Source organism: Melanerpes formicivorus, unplaced genomic scaffold (genome assembly GCF_026170545.1).
Source record: "Melanerpes formicivorus ecotype bairdi unplaced genomic scaffold, bMelFor1.0.p_v2 SCAF_19, whole genome shotgun sequence".
Lineage (NCBI taxonomy): Eukaryota > Metazoa > Chordata > Aves > Piciformes > Picidae > Melanerpes > Melanerpes formicivorus.
The window spans coordinates 1,293,437-1,309,389 of NW_027142371.1; the positions used below are offsets into that span (position 1 = coordinate 1,293,437).

The 15,953-nt window shown below is 58.5% G+C and overlaps 1 protein-coding gene across 1 annotated transcript in view; it reads left to right on the forward strand.

Moving 5' to 3' along the window:
* The window catches only part of RALY (RALY heterogeneous nuclear ribonucleoprotein), a 123,216-nt gene extending 107,522 nt beyond the window's left edge, over nucleotides 1-15,694 (forward strand). The window contains exons 3-4 of the mRNA XM_068149762.1: nucleotides 5,894-6,158; nucleotides 15,618-15,694. Of these exons, the coding sequence (XP_068005863.1) occupies nucleotides 5,903-6,158; nucleotides 15,618-15,694 (333 nt within the window). The 5' untranslated portion in view covers nucleotides 5,894-5,902. The remainder of the gene's footprint in view (nucleotides 1-5,893; nucleotides 6,159-15,617) is intronic.
* Nucleotides 15,695-15,953: the final 259 nt, after the last annotated feature.

Genomic DNA, 15,953 nt, shown 5'->3' on the forward strand with positions numbered 1-15,953 from the left:
TCGCTCCCTGACACCCTCAAAAGTCCCTCCCCAGCTTTCTTGGAGCCCCCTGCAGATCCTGGAAGGCCACAATTAGGTCTCCTCAGAGCCTTCTCCTCTCCAGACTGCACAACCCCAACTCCCTCAGTCTGAACTCGCAGCAGAGCAGCTCCAGCCCTCTGCTCCTCCTCGTGGCCCTTCTCTGGACATGCTTCAGTACCTCCAGGTCCTTCCTTTGAGAAGTCATCTTCCTGGCAGAAGTCATCTCTCTTGCAAGAAAGTGGCAAGAAAGCTGTACAGGTGTCTGAGGTATGGGATGACAGCAGGGGGATGACCTCCAAAAAGCAGTGAGGTGGTGCAGGGTTGAGGTTTTGTCCTATGCAAGAGATGGTTAAGGATGTGACCTGAGCTGCATCCTTCAGGCTTCCTCTGGTGTGTGAATCATAGAATGGTTGGGGTTTGGAAGCACCTTTGAGATCCAGTCCAACCCCCTGTCAGAGGAGGGTCACCCAGGGCAGGTCACACAGCAACACACCCAGGCAGGGTTTGAAAGGCTCCAGAGGAGGAGACTCCACAACCTCTGTGGGCAGCCTGCTCCAGGGCTCCAGCACCCTCACACCAAAGGAGTTTCTCCTCATGTTGAGGTGGAACTTCCTCTGTTCTAGTGATGTCCATTGCTTCTTGTCCTGTTGCTGTACAGCACCAAACAGAGCCTGACCCCTTCATCCTGACCCCCAGCCCTCAGCTATTGATAGACATTGATCAGATCCCCTCTCAGCCTTCTCTTGTGCAGACTAAAGAGCCCCAGGGCTCTCAGTCTCTCTTCACAGGGCAGATAGTATCATAGTATCACAGTATCAGTCAGGGTTGGAAGGGACCACAAGGATCATCTAGTTCCAACCCCCCTGCCATGGGCAGGGACACCCCACACTACATCAGCCTGGCCAGAGCCTCATCCAGCCTGGGCTTAAACACCTCCAGGGACAGGGCCCCAACCACCTCCCTGGACAACCCATTCCAGGGCTTCACCACTCTCATGGGGAAGAACTTCCTCCTCACCTCCAGCCTGAATCTCCCCACCTCCAGCTTCATTCCATTCCCCCTAGTCCTATCACTCCCTGAGATCCTGAGCAGTCCCTCCCCAGCCTTCCTGGAGCCCCCTTCAGATACTGGAAGGCCACAATGAGGTCACCTGGGAGCTTTCTCTTCTCCAGACAGCCCCAACTCCTTCAGTCTGTCCTCATAGGAGAGCTGCTCCAGCCCTCTGATCCAGATGTTCAAGTCCCCCAATCATCCCTGGACCCTCCCCAGGAAATCTCTGTCTCTCTTGAACTGGGGAGGTCCCCACAAGGAATCTTCATTTGTCATCAGCTGGGCAAGCTTGTTGCTGGCTGGGGAGAAGGAGAGGCTGAAAGCCCACATCTCCCCTTCTGTGAGCAAGGGTGGTAAGAGAAGAGCAGGCTGGCTGTGTGCTGGCAGCAGGCTGAAATCTCTGCAGGAGGGACTGGTGGGGCTGGGCTGGGTTTTTCTTTGCTGCTGCCTTCTTTGACAGTTTGTCACTAAGCTGGAGGCCCCTGGGGTTTTCAGGCACCTGGCTCTCAATTAAAACAGCTAATCTGTGGAGCAAGCCACTCAGAGCAGGGGAGGGGAAACAGCTTATCAAGGGAAGCAGCTCTGGCCTTGGGCTGGCACAGGACTGGCTCTCCACATTTCAGGGGAGACCTCCTTGCTCTCTCCAACTCCCTGAAGGGAGGTTGGAGCCAGGTGGGGGTTGGTCTCTTCTCCCAGGCACCCAGCACCAGAACAAGAGGACACAGTCTCAAGCTGTGCCAGGGGAGGTTCAGGCTGGATGCTAGGAAGAAGTTCTTCCCAGCAGGAGAGATTGGCCATTGGAATGTGCTGCCCAGGGAGGTGGTGGAGTCCCCATCCCTGGAGGTGTTCAAGAGGGGCTTGGATGTGGCACTGGGAGCCAAGGTTTAGTTGATCAGATGGTGCTGGGTGATAGGTTGGACTTGATGATCTCTGAGGTCTTTTCCACCCTTATGATTCTATGTAAAGTGTTCCTGACCACCAGCAGCAGCAGCAGGAACTGTGTCTGTTTCCAGCCCTGCTGACCCTGTGTGGTGGGTTGAAGTTTCCCCTGCCCAGCATTAACTCTTGCCAGACCAACTCAGTTCGAAGCAAATGAAGCTGTATGTACAAGCAAAAACTACATTCTGCAAAGGAAGGCAATGAATATATACAAAAGTTGCAGATGACACCAAGCTGGGAGCAGATGTTGGTCAGTTAGAGAGCAGAAGGGCTCTGCAGAGGGACCTTGCCAGGCTGGACAGATGGGCAGAGTCCAACAGGATGGCATTCAACAAGTCCAAGTGCCAGGGGCTGCACTTTGGCCACAGCAACCCCAGGCAGAGCTACAGGCTGGGGTCAGAGTGGCTGAGAGCTGCCAGGCAGAGAGGGACCTGGGGGTGCTGGTTGACAGCAGCTGAATAGGAGCCAGAAGTGTGCCCAGGTGGCCAAGAAGGCCAAGGGCATCCTGGCCTGCATCAGGAAGAGTGTGGCCAGCAGGAGCAGGGAAGTCCTTGTGCCCTGTGCTCAGCACTGCTTAGGCCTCACCTTGAGTCCTGTGTCCAGTTCTGGGCTCCTCAGGTTAGGAAAGATGTTGAGCTGCTGGAAGGTGTCCAGAGAAGGGCAAGAAAGCTGGGGAGGGGTCTGGAGCACAGCCCTGTGAGGAGAGGCTGAGGGAGCTGGGGTTGCTTAGCCTGGAGAAGAGGAGGCTCAGGGGAGACCTTCTTGCTCTCTGCAACTCCCTGAAGGGAGGTTGTAGTCAGGTGGGGAGTGGTCTCTTCTCCCAGGCAAGCAACACCAGAACAAGAGGACACAGTCTCAAGCTGTGCCAGGGGAGGTTTAGGCTGGAGGTGAGGAGAAAGTTCTTCCCAGAGAGAGGAATTGGCCATTGGGATGTGCTGCCCAGGGAGGTGGTGGAGTCCCCATCCCTGGAGGTGTTCAAGAGGGGATTGGATGTGGCACTTGGAGCCATGGTTTAGTTGTCAGGAGGTGCTGGGTGACAGGTTGGACTTGATGACCTCTGTGGTCCTTTCCAACCTTCATGATTCTATCAGTCTATGATTCAGTGTGCATCATAAGAGACCTTCCATAGCTCTGAGCTGACATTTCCCAGGTAGAACCCATAGCCTATGTGGGCAGCAACCAGTAATGATCCCAAAGCATCCCCTGTGTCTGGGAGATGAAATTGCCACTGATGGCTTGGGACAGCTGTGGTCTGTGCTGCAGAAATGTGAGCAGGCAGGCTGGCAGGCAGCCAGAGGAGCTGGCATTTCACACCACTTCCAGCCCTGCCCCTTGGCACCCTCGGGCCTCAGAGGTGACACCTGTTCTCAAGGGCTGCCCAGGAAATACCCCAGGCCAGAAACGTGGAGGGCCTTGGCCTGGAGCTGTGGGCAGCTTGGAGCAGCTCCCGGCCGGTCTGGCTGCCGGGTAGGTGATTTGCAGGCTGGCAGTGACACCTCCTGTTGGCAGCAAGCCGGCTCCCAGCCCAGCCTGCAGCTCCCGAGGCAGGCAGCAGAGTGCAGGCGCCAGGAGCACCTGGGCTGCTTCCCCTCCCCAGGGAAGCACAGAATCGTCTGGGTTGGAAAAGTCCTCTGAGATCATCCAGTCCAACAGCAACCCAACCCCACCATGGCCAGCAAACCATGGCCCCACGTGCCATGGCCACAGCTGTCTGGAACCCCTCCAGGGATGGGGACTCCACCAGCTCCCTGGGCAGCCTGTGCCAATCCCTGACCACTCCTAACCCTCCCCTGGCACAGTTTCAGCCATTCCCTCTCCTTCTATCACCTGATCCTAGGGAGAAGAACCCAACTCCCACCTCCCTGCAGCCTCTTTTCAGAGAGCATCCAGGTCACCCCTCAGCCTCCTCCTCTCCAGACTGAACACCCCCAGCCCTGTTCTCCAGACCCTTCCCCAGCTTTGTTGCCCTCCTTTGGACCTTCTCCAGCTCCTCAATGTCCTTTTTGCAGTGAAGGCCCCAAGTGGGTTCAAGCTGTGGCCTCACCAGAGCCCAGTACCAGTGCACAATCCCTTTCCTATTCCTGCTGGCCACACCACTGCTGATCCAGGCCAGGCTGCTGCTGGTCACCTTCTTGGCCACCTGGGTACCCCCTGGCTCCTGTTCAGCTGCTGCCAACCAGCATCCCCAGGTCCTTTCCAGCTGAGCACTTTCCAGCCCCTCTGCCCCAGGTGTGGAGCTTTGCCTGGGGCTGTTGTGACCCAAGGACAGGACTCAGCACTTGGCTTTGTTAACCCTCCCACCACTGACCTCAGCCCATGGATCCATCTTGGCCAGGTCCCTTTGCAGAGCCTTCCTACCCTCCCCATGCACATTCAGAAAGCTCAAATCCTCTTCCAGCTGCAAGTGCAGGCCCCTGGGGACAAGAGTGTCCCTGGTGAGAGGTGCCATGTGCTGGGAGGTGCTCTGGAGGGTGGGCATGAGGAAAGGTGCTGAATGCAAACTGTCCTGTGAAGAGCAATGAAGTGTGGGGAGGTGGAAGCCTTTGCACAACAGAATCAAAGCCTTGACTTAGATGTTAAGTTCCTTTCAGTCTTGGTTTGTGCCCAGCAGCAATCGGCTTGCCCCCAAAGCCTTAGCTTGACAAAAGAGGTGTCCAGCAAGAGTTTGGTGCTGGCTGTGGTTGTCCCAGCTCACAGAGGCTGTCCAGAGATCACAGAATCACAGAGTGGAAGGGGTTGGAAAGGATCTCTGGAGGTCATCCAGTCCAAGCCCCCTGCCAAGGCAGCTTCACCTAAAGGAGGTCACAGAGGAACACATCCGAGTGGCTCCTGGATACCTCCAGAGACTCCACCACCTTTCTGGGCAGCCTGCTCCAGGCCTCTACTCTTGAAGTCAAGAAGCTCCTCCTCATGTCTGGGTGGAAATTCTGATATTCAAGTGTGTGCCCATGACTCCTTGGCCTGTCACTGGGCACCACTGAACAAAGCCTGGCCCCATCCTCCTGACACCCACCCTTGAAGCATTGATCAGCATTGATCAGATCCCCCTCAGGATCCCCTTTGCCAGACTAAACCAACCCAGGCCTCTCAGACAGGATTGCCCCAGCTGCCTCTGGTTGAGTACAGAATACAGAATGAACCAGGTTGGAAAAGACCTCAGAGATCACCAAGTCCAACCTGTCACCCAGCACCTCCTGACAACTAAACCATGGCTCCAAGTGTCTCATCCAGGCTCTGCCTAAACACCTCCAGGGATGGGGACTCCACCACCTCCCTGGGCAGCACATTCCAAGGGCCAATCTTTCTTGCTGGGAAGAACTTTCTCCTCACCTCCAGGCTAAACCTCCCCTGGCACAGCTTGAGACTGTGTCCTCTTGTTCTGGTGCCTGGGAGAAGAGACCAACCCCCACCTGGCTACAACCTCCCTTCAGGGAGTTGGAGAGAGCAAGAAGGTCTCCCCTGAGCCTCCTCTTCTCCAGGCTAAGCAACCCCAGCTCCCTCAGCCTCTCCTCACAGGGCTGTGCTCCAGACCCCTCCCCAGCTTTGTTGCCCTTCTCTGGACACCTTCCAGCAGCTCAACATCTTTCCTAACCTGAGGGGCCCAGAACTGGACACAGGTGAAGCTGAGGAGCTGGTTCTAGCTCCTGCTGTAGTGTGAGGTGTCCCTGCCCATGGCGGGGGGGGGCAGAGATGGACGATCCTTGAGGTCCCTTCCAACCCAAACAAGTCTGTGATTCTATGATTCCCTGCCCTCCAAGCCTGCTGGGAGCTTTCCCTCCCTGTGCTTGCCAGGCCCTGGCAGCTCCCTTCCTGGCAGCTCCCTTCCTGGCAGCTCCCTTCCTGGCAGCTCCCTTCCTGACCCCTCCCCGCTCTGTCCCCGCAGGCGCTCAAGATGTCGCTGAAGGTGCAGACGAGCAACATCACCAACAAGAACGACCCCAAGTCCATCAACTCCAGGGTCTTCATCGGCAACCTGAACACAGCAGTGGTGAAGAAGTCAGATGTGGAGAGCATCTTCTCCAAGTACGGGCGCGTGGCGGGCTGCTCGGTGCACAAGGGCTACGCCTTCGTCCAGTACTCCAACGAGCGCCACGCGCGCGCCGCCGTGCTGGGCGAGAACGGACGCCTGCTGGCCGGGCAGACGCTGGGTAAGGCCCCCCCCAACCACCACCACCCCCCCCAGGGGCACCAGGGCTGCCCTGCCCCACACAGCAAGGCCAAGGCAGGGCCACTCCTGAGCTTCAGCTCCGTAGGAGCTCAATCGCTCGGAGCCAGGGCGGACGCAAGCCGGCGGTGAGCAAGCAAAGCCACAGGGATGGAGCAGGGCTGAGGCCAGGCTGGGGAGACAGGCAGTGGGGCAGGAGCAGCAAGGTCCATGGCACACACAGGGGCAGGAGCAGCAAGGTCCATGGCACACACAGGGGGCAGCAGCAGCAAGGTCCATGGCACACACAGGGGGCAGGAGCAGCAAGGTCCATGGCACACACAGTGTCAGGAGCAGCAAGGTCCATGGCACACACAGGGGGCAGGAGCAGCAAGGTCCATGGCACACACAGGGGCAGCAGCAGCAAGGTCCATGGCACACACAGGGGGCAGCAGCAGCAAGGTCCATGGCACACACAGGGGCAGCAGCAGCAAGGTCCATGGCACAGCCAGGGGGCAGCAGCAGCAAGGTCCATGGCACACACAGGGGGCAGCAGCAGCAAGGTCCATGGCACACACAGGGGCAGGAGCAGCAAGGTCCATGGCACACACAGGGGCAGCAGCAGCAAGGTCCATGGCACACACAGGGGCAGGAGCAGCAAGGTCCATGGCACACACAGGGGCAGCAGCAGCAAGGTCCATGGCACAGCCAGGGGGCAGCAGCAGCAAGGTCCATGGCACACACAGGGGGCAGCAGCAGCAAGGTCCATGGCACAGCCAGGGGACAGCAGCAGCAAGGTCCATGGCACACACAGGGGGCAGCAGCAGCAAGGTCCATGGCACACACAGGGGCAGGAGCAGCAAGGTCCATGGCACACACAGGGGGCAGCAGCAGCAAGGTCCATGGCACACACAGGGGCAGCAGCAGCAAGGTCCATGGCACACACAAGGGGCAGCAGCAGCAAGGTCCATGGCACACACAGGGGGCAGCAGCAGCAAGGTCCATGGCACACACAGGGGCAGCAGCAGCAAGGTCCATGGCACACACAGGGGCAGCAGCAGCAAGGTCCATGGCACACACAGGGGCAGCAGCAGCAAGGTCCATGGCACAGCCAGGGGGCAGCAGCAGCAAGGTCCATGGCACACACAGGGGGCAGCAGCAGCAAGGTCCATGGCACACACAGGGGGCAGCAGCAGCAAGGTCCATGGCACACACAGGGGGCAACAGCAGCAAGGTCCATGGCACACACAGGGGCAGCAGCAGCAAGGTCCATGGCACACACAGGGGCAGCAGCAGCAAGGTCCATGGCACAGCCAGGGGGCAGCAGCAGCAAGGTCCATGGCACACACAGGGGGCAGCAGCAGCAAGGTCCATGGCACAGCCCAAGGGCAGCAGCAGCAAGGTCCATGGCACAGCCAGGGGGCAGCAGCAGCAAGGTCCATGGCACACACAGGGGGCAGCAGCAGCAAGGTCCATGGCACACACAGGGGGCAGCAGCAGCAAGGTCCATGGCACACACAGGGGGCAACAGCAGCAAGGTCCATGGCACACACAGGGGCAGCAGCAGCAAGGTCCATGGCACACACAGGGGCAGCAGCAGCAAGGTCCATGGCACAGCCAGGGGGCAGCAGCAGCAAGGTCCATGGCACACACAGGGGGCAGCAGCAGCAAGGTCCATGGCACAGCCAGGGGGCAGCAGCAGCAAGGTCCATGGCACACACAGGGGGCAGCAGCAGCAAGGTCCATGGCACACACAGGGGCAGCAGCAGCAAGGTCCATGGCACACACATAGGGCAGGAGCAGCAAGGTCCATGGCACACACAGGGGGCAGCAGCAGCAAGGTCCATGGCACACACAGGGGCAGCAGCAGCAAGGTCCATGGCACACACAGGGGGCAGGAGCAGCAAGGTCCATGGCACACACAGGGGCAGCAGCAGCAAGGTCCATGGCACACACAGGGGGCAGGAGCAGCAAGGTCCATGGCACACACAGGGGCAGCAGCAGCAAGGTCCATGGCACACACAGGGGCAGCAGCAGCAAGGTCCATGGCACACACCTAGGGCAGGAGCAGCAAGGTCCATGGCACACACAGGGGGCAGCAGCAGCAAGGTCCATGGCACACCCAGGGGGCAGGAGCAGCAAGGTCCATGGCACACACAGGGGGCAGCAGCAGCAAGGTCCATGGCACACACAGGGGGCAGCAGCAGCAAGGTCCATGGCACACACCTAGGGCAGGAGTAGCAAGGTCCATGGCACACACAGGGGGCAGCAGCAGCAAGGTCCATGGCACACACAGGGGCAGCAGCAGCAAGGTCCATGGCACACACAGGGGCAGCAGCAGCAAGGTCCATGGCACACCCAGGGGGCAGGAGCAGCAAGGTCCATGGCACACACAGGGGGCAGGAGCAGCAAGGTCCATGGCACACCCAGGGGGCAGGAGCAGCAAGGTCCATGGCACACCCAGGGGGCAGGAGCAGCAAGGTCCATGGCACACCCAGGGGGCAGCAGCAGCAAGGTCCATGGCACACACAGGGGCAGCAGCAGCAAGGTCCATGGCACACACAGGGGCAGCAGCAGCAAGGTCCATGGCACACACAGGGGGCAGCAGCAGCAAGGTCCATGGCACACACAGGGGGCAGCAGCAGCAAGGTCCATGGCACACACAGGGGCAGCAGCAGCAAGGTCCATGGCACACACAGGGGGCAGCAGCAGCAAGGTCCATGGCACACACAGGGGGCAGCAGCAGCAAGGTCCATGGCACACACAGGGGGCAGCAGCAGCAAGGTCCATGGCACACACAGGGGCAGCAGCAGCAAGGTCCATGGCACAGCCAGGGGGCAGCAGCAGCAAGGTCCATGGCACACACAGGGGCAGCAGCAGCAAGGTCCATGGCACACACAGGGGGCAGGAGCAGCAAGGTCCATGGCACACACAGGGGCAGCAGCAGCAAGGTCCATGGCACACACAGGGGCAGCAGCAGCAAGGTCCATGGCACACACAGGGTCAGGAGCAGCAAGGTCCATGGCACACACAGGGGGCAGCAGCAGCAAGGTCCATGGCACACACAGGGGGCAGGAGCAGCAAGGTCCATGGCACACACAGGGGGCAGGAGCAGCAAGGTCCATGGCACACACAGGGGGCAGGAGCAGCAAGGTCCATGGCACACACAGGGGGCAGGAGCAGCAAGGTCCATGGCACACACAGGGGCAGCAGCAGCAAGGTCCATGGCACAGCCAGGGGGCAGCAGCAGCAAGGTCCATGGCACACACAGGGGGCAGCAGCAGCAAGGTCCATGGCACACACAGGGGCAGGAGCAGCAAGGTCCATGGCACACACAGGGGGCAGCAGCAGCAAGGTCCATGGCACACACCTAGGGCAGGAGCAGCAAGGTCCATGGCACACACAGGGGGCAGCAGCAGCAAGGTCCATGGCACACACAGGGACAGCAGCAGCAAGGTCCATGGCACACACAGGGGCAGCAGCAGCAAGGTCCATGGCACACACAGGGGGCAGGAGCAGCAAGGTCCATGGCACACACAGGGGCAGGAGCAGCAAGGTCCATGGCACACACAGGGGGCAGCAGCAGCAAGGTCCATGGCACACACAGGGGGCAGGAGCAGCAAGGTCCATGGCACACACAGGGGGCAGCAGCAGCAAGGTCCATGGCACACACAGGGACAGCAGCAGCAAGGTCCATGGCACACACCTAGGGCAGCAGCAGCAAGGTCCATGGCACAGCCCAGTGTCAGGAGCAGCAAGGTCCATGGCACACACAGGGGGCAGGAGCAGCAAGATCCATGGCACACACAGGGGCAGCAGCAGCAAGGTCCATGGCACAGCCCAGTGTCAGGAGCAGCAAGGTCCATGGCACACACAGGGGGCAGCAGCAGCAAGGTCCACGGCACACACAGGGGGCAGCAGCAGCAAGGTCCATGGCACACACCTAGGGCAGGAGCAGCAAGGTCCATGGGCAGGCAGAGGCCTGGCTGTGGCAGAGCAGCAGAGCAGCACTCCAGCTGCTTTCATAAGAGCTCTCCCTTGAACTGCAGTTAACTATGGAGAGAGTTACAGAATGGTTTGGGTTGGAAGGGACCTCTAAATGTCCCCATCCCAGGCCTCTCTGCACTCAGCATGGCCATCCTCACCTGCATCAGGTTGCCCAGAGCCCTGTCCAGCCTCAGAGGCAGAAGCCTTCATTGACTGCATTCAAGCTGGGGCTTAGATGTTGACTTTATTTCCATCTTGATCTGTCCCCAAGAGCAAGCAGCTTGCCCCCAGAGTGTCAGCCTGGCAAAGAGCTCTCCATCAAGAGCTGTGTGCAGCTCAGGTAGGGACTCCTGGGTCCCATGTGGGCAGGGGTCAGCAGTGGGGCTGGACATGGCCATTCATGCACCTGAGCCCCCTCAGGGCTGTGACACTGTGGCCCTAAAGCTCAGTGAGGTTGCAGGCTGTGCCTGCAGCTGCTCAAACACAGCTCTCAATCCTCCTGTCTCCTTGTCCCTGATCTGCTGTGGGAGAGCAAGGCTGGGGCAAGACATTATCTGGATGCCTTCCTGGACCAGGCCTTAAGCTCTGCCTCTCAAGAGGGGTGGGAGCCTAACTCAGGCTGGCTCAGCCTGACCTCAGGCAGCTGATCTTAGGTGAGATGACTTCCCCCTCAGGCACCTGAAAGCCTCTCCTCAGCACTCCTGTGTGGTGAGAGGCAGCAAGCAAAGGCTGCTGCCAGCTGCATCCTTACCTGGCAGACTGCTCTGAAGTGTCACATGCTGAGAAGCTCTCGGCACCAGCTCTAAGCTGAGAATTGGAACTGGAAACAATGTTGTTAATGAAAAGAGAGAAACAAACCCACAGGAAATTGGCTGTTTCCAAGCCTGCTGCAGGCAGTGGTGGTTGGGCACCCAGGGAAGTGACTTGCAGCCCATTCCCACCTTGCTTACGGCACAGCAGCCTGCAATAAGCAGCTGTGTGCTAGGTCTGATGCTGAGGACACTGAGCTGCCTCCATCTGTGCTTCACTCAAACACAAGAAGCTTCTTCTCACTCCTCCTTGGGTGCAGAGAGCTGAAGGGCAGGCCAAGGTGAAGTGCAGTGCCCCCAGCTCAGGCACTGCCCATGCCTGCAGAGTCCAGGGATATGATGGAGAGGGCCTTGGGCAGCAAAGGAGCTGACTGGGCTGCTCCAGACAGATACAGGAGGTGCAGCTGATGCAGATTTGCACACACAGCTCATGAGAAGTCAAAAGTTTACCATGCCAGGAAGCTCCTCCTCTGCTCTCAGTGCTGGTCCCAGAGCTCTGCCATGTCCTGGGGGTACTGGTTAAAAGCTGCTGAACATGAGCCAGCAGTGTGCCCAGGGGGCCAAGAAGGCCAAGGGCATCCTGGCGTGCATCAGGAAGAGTGTGGCCAGCAGGAGCAGGGAAGTCATTCTGCCCTGTGCTCAGCACTGCTTAGGCCACACCTTGAGTCCTGTGTCCAGTTCTGGGCCCCTCAGGTTAGGAAGGACATTGAGATGCTGAAAGGTGTCCAGAGAAGGGCAATGAGGCTGGGGAGGGGTCTGGAGCACAGCCCTGGGAGGAGAGGCTGAGGGAGCTGGGGTTGCTTAGCCTGCAGAAGAGGAGGCTCAGGGGAGACCTTCTTGCTCTCTCCAACTCCCTGAAGGGAGGTTGTAGCCAGGAGGGGGTTGGTCTCTTCTTCCAGGCAAGCAGCACTAGAGCAAGAGGACACAGTCTGAGGCTGTGCCAGGTGAGCTTTAGATTGGAGGTGAGGAAGAAATTCTTCCCAGCAAGAGAGATTGGCCCTTGGGATGTGCTGCCCAGGGAGGTGGTGGAGTCACCATCACTGGAGGTGTTTAGGAAGAGCCTGGATGAGGCACTTGGTGCCATGGTTTAGTTGATCAGATGGTGCTGGGTGACAGGTTGGACTGGATGAGCTCTGAGGTCTTTTCCAACCTGGTTAATTCCATTCTATTCTAAAGTTCCATGGCCAGACAAAGGTGTGGCTGTGACACAGCCATGACCATGGTGTAAATTCAAGGTGCAGGACAAGGACAAGATATAAATTCAGCTCCTTGTCTTCTGCCTTCCCTTCAGAGGCCGGTCTGACCTCACAGGAGCTCAGCTGCCTTTCCTTTGCTGGGGTTGGGTGAGCATAAACACAAACATGGTCCTCTTGCAGGAGAGGCAACCTGCAGCAGAGAGCAAGAGTTGAACAGTGTGGTTAGGAAATGTCTTTGCACAAAGGACTGCTCCACTCTGCTGAGACCACAGCTGGAGCTCTGGGGCCAGTTCTGCAGCCTGTGTGCCAGGAAGGATCTGGAGGTGCTGGAAGGAGTCCAGAGAAGGGCCACGAGGAGGAGCAGAGGGCTGGAGCTGCTCTGCTCTGGAGACAGACTGAGGGAGTTGGGGTTGTGCAGTGTGGAGTGGAGAAGGCTCTGAGGAGACCTAATTGTGGCCTTCCAGGATCTGAAAGGGGGTCCCAGAAAGCTGGGGAGGGACTTTTGAGGGGGTCAGGGAGGGATAGGACTGGGGGGGATGGAGCAAACTAGAAATGGGGAGATTGAGATTGGATGTTAAGAAGTTGTTGCCCATGAGGGTGGTGAGAGCCTGGCACAGGTTGCCCAGGGAGGTGGTGGAAGCCTCCTGCCTGGAGGTGTTTGCAGCCAGGCTGGATGTGGCTGTGAGCAACCTGCTGCAGTGTGAGGTGTCCCTGGCCATGGCAGGGGGGTTGGGACTGGCTGAGCCTTGAGGTCCCTTCCAACCCTGACAGTTCTATAATTCTAAAGCAAAGTAGAAAGTCTCCCCTATAAAAAGAGATGTTGGCCACATAGGAACATGGAGAGCAAGGACAGGAGCTCTCCAGCCACTCAGTGAATCCCCCAACAGCTGTTAAACCTAAACCTGCTGAGTCCTGAAGAGGTGAGAAGCTCAGTACCTCAGTATGCAGTCACAGATCCATCAAGCTGAGCCTCAGGTGGAAGGTTTCCAGTTCACCTGCACCTCAGAGGCTGTAGCTGGTGTCCACCTGCTTGGCACAGGGGAGTTGCCCCACTGCTGTGGGGCTCCAGCCCCATGCACATGGTGCTTTTGGGGTGTGTAAGGAAAGGAAACCCTGCCTGGCTTGGCTCTGCTCTGCCATGCCCAGAGGGCTGGCACCTGCTTAGGCAGAAACAGCCTGAGGAACAGAAAACATTGCGGGCTGAGAAGCCAGCAGGGAGTTAGCTCATGCCTGGGTCCAGAAATGAAGAGGAGGTGAGGCCTCCTGCTCCCTCCTTGCCCTCCTAGGGCCACCCTCAGAGTCAGGTTGCCAGGCTTTTGGCAGCCTCCATCCCCCTGGGCACAGCTTCATTCGCACCTCCAGAGCACGTTCGGCACCGGGGCCGAGGAGAGAAGCTTCCTCAGCGGATTGGAAGAGCTCATTCTCACCTCTCCTCCCAGAAGATACTCTTCTGAGGTCAGCTGGGGTGGCTGCAGGCATCTGCCTGCCCCCTGAGCAGCTTTTCACAGTCCAGGCCACAGGGACTCATTGCTGTGCTGGAGGAGCGAGGGAGATGCTGCTGGCAGTTGGCAGCGGGCAGCGGTTTGGATGTTGTCCTTGCCCTGAGTCTTCCTCAGAAGCTTGACCTGCATTGGTGTGGGCAGGGCAGGGTAGATGAGGCCTTGAGCAGCTTGGTCTAGTGGAAGGTGTCCCCACCCATTGCAGGGGGCAGTGGGAACTAGATGATCTTTAAGGTCCCTTCCAACCTAAAGCATTCTGTGGGTATAATGCTGGCTTAACAGTATGTAACTTCAGACCAGGAGCTTAGGAGGGGAGAGGATTGAGCCCAAGAATTCAGCATGGTGTGACATAGCTTAATTGTGAGCCCTGAATTTCATGGGACTCCATGGCTGAAGGAGAAAAATAACTAGAATTAGAATCCCCCTTAAGCTGAAGATGTGAGGTGGTTAGGAAGAGCCTGGCTGAGGCACTTGGTGCCATGGTTTAGTTGATTAGATGGTGCTGGGTGACAGGTTGGACTTGATGATCTCAAAGGTCTCTTCCAACCTGGTTAATTCCATTCTCTTCTCTTCTCTTCTCTTCTCTTCTCTTCTCTTCTCTTCTCTTCTCTTCTCTTCTCTTCTCTTCTCTTCTCTTCTCTTCTCTTCTCTTCTCTTCTCTTCTCTTCTCTTCTCTTCTCTCTCTTCTCTCTCTCTCTCCTCTCCTCTCCTCTCCTCTCCTCTCCTCTCCTCTCCTCTCCTCTCCTCTCCTCTCCTCTCCTCTCCTCTCCTCTCCTCTCCTCTCCTCTCCTCTCCTCTCCTCTCCTCTCCTCTCCTCTCTCCTCTCCTCTCCTCTCCTCTCCTCTCCTCTCCTCTCCTCTCCTCTCCTCTCCTCTCCTCTCCTCTCCTCTCCTCTCCTCTCCTCTCCTCTCCTCTCCTCTCCTCTCCTCTCCTCTCCTCTCCTCTCCTCTCCTCTCCTCTCCTCTCCTCTCCTCTCCTCTCCTCTCCTCTCTCTCCTCTCCTCTCCTCTCCTCTCCTCTCCTCTCCTCTCCTCTCCTCTCCTCTCCTCTCCTCTCCTCTCTCCTCTCCTCTCCTCCTCCCCTCCCCCTCCCCTCCCCTCCCCCTCCCCTCCCCTCCCCTCCCTCCCCTCCCCTCCCCTCCCCTCCCCTCCCCTCCCCTCCTCTTTTCTCCTCTGCTCTCCAAACCTCTCCTCTCCGAACCTCTCCTCTCCTCTCCGAACCTCTCCTCTCTGAACCTCTCCTCTCTCCTCTGTTACTGGAATGTGAAAGGCAACAAAAGGCCCTGGAGCATGTGCCCTGTGAGGAGAGGCTGAGAGCCCTGGGGCTGTTTAGTCTGGAGAAGAGAAGCCTGAGAGGGGATCTGAGCAATGTCCATCAATACCTGAGGGGACAGGAATTAATATCTGGGGGACAGGAATTAAGGGGCAGGGACAACCTCTGCTCAGTTGCACCCTAGGATAGGACAAGGGGCAGTGGGTATAAACTCCAGCACAGGAGATTCCACTTCAACATGAGGAGAAACTTCTTCACTGTGAGGCTCACAGAGCCCTGGAGCAGGCTGCCCAGAGAGGTTGTGGAGTCTCCTTCTCTGGAGCCTTCCCAGCCCTGTCTGGATGTGTTCTGTGTGACCTGTGCTGGATTCTATGCTCCTGCTCTGGCAGGGAGGGTGGACTTGATGATCTTTGGAGGTCCCTTCCAACCCCTAAGATCCTGTGGTCCTGTGATCTGCAGAGTGTGGTCAGCAGCTCTCTAAGGGAAAAGGAAGAGGCTTGCCAAGGGCAGGAATGTGTTTGCCCTTTCGTGGAGGTGCAGCAGGGCCCCAAGCACAGCCACAGCAGCTGGGAATGGGCTGGGAGGTGTGGAGGAGTTTGCTTCTGCTGGTGGCAGGGCTGTGCACAGCCTCCCTTGCTGCCTGGCCAGGTGGTGGTGGGTGTGAAGGTGCCCTGTGACAGCTGCCTGTCCCTTCCTTGCAGATATCAACATGGCTGGGGAACCAAAACCCAACAGACCCAAAGGGCTGAAGCGAGCAGCCTCCGCCTTGTACAGGTAGGTCTGCACTGAGATCTCCAGGCTGCTCTTTGCCTTCCAGCTGAGGGGGCGTTTTGCAAACCAGCCCCCAGGCTGCTGCCCTGACCTCCCTGGCCCCTACCCCATTGCTGCATGTTCAGATCTTCCTGTCCCATGAGCTGCTTGCCCTTTGCTGTGCCCCTCAGTGCTAGGCTGCAGGAGGAGAGCCGACGAGGGGCAGCAGGGGCAGAGCCGAGGTTAGCTGGTGAGGGATTCTGCCTGGGCATGGCCCAACCTCTGAG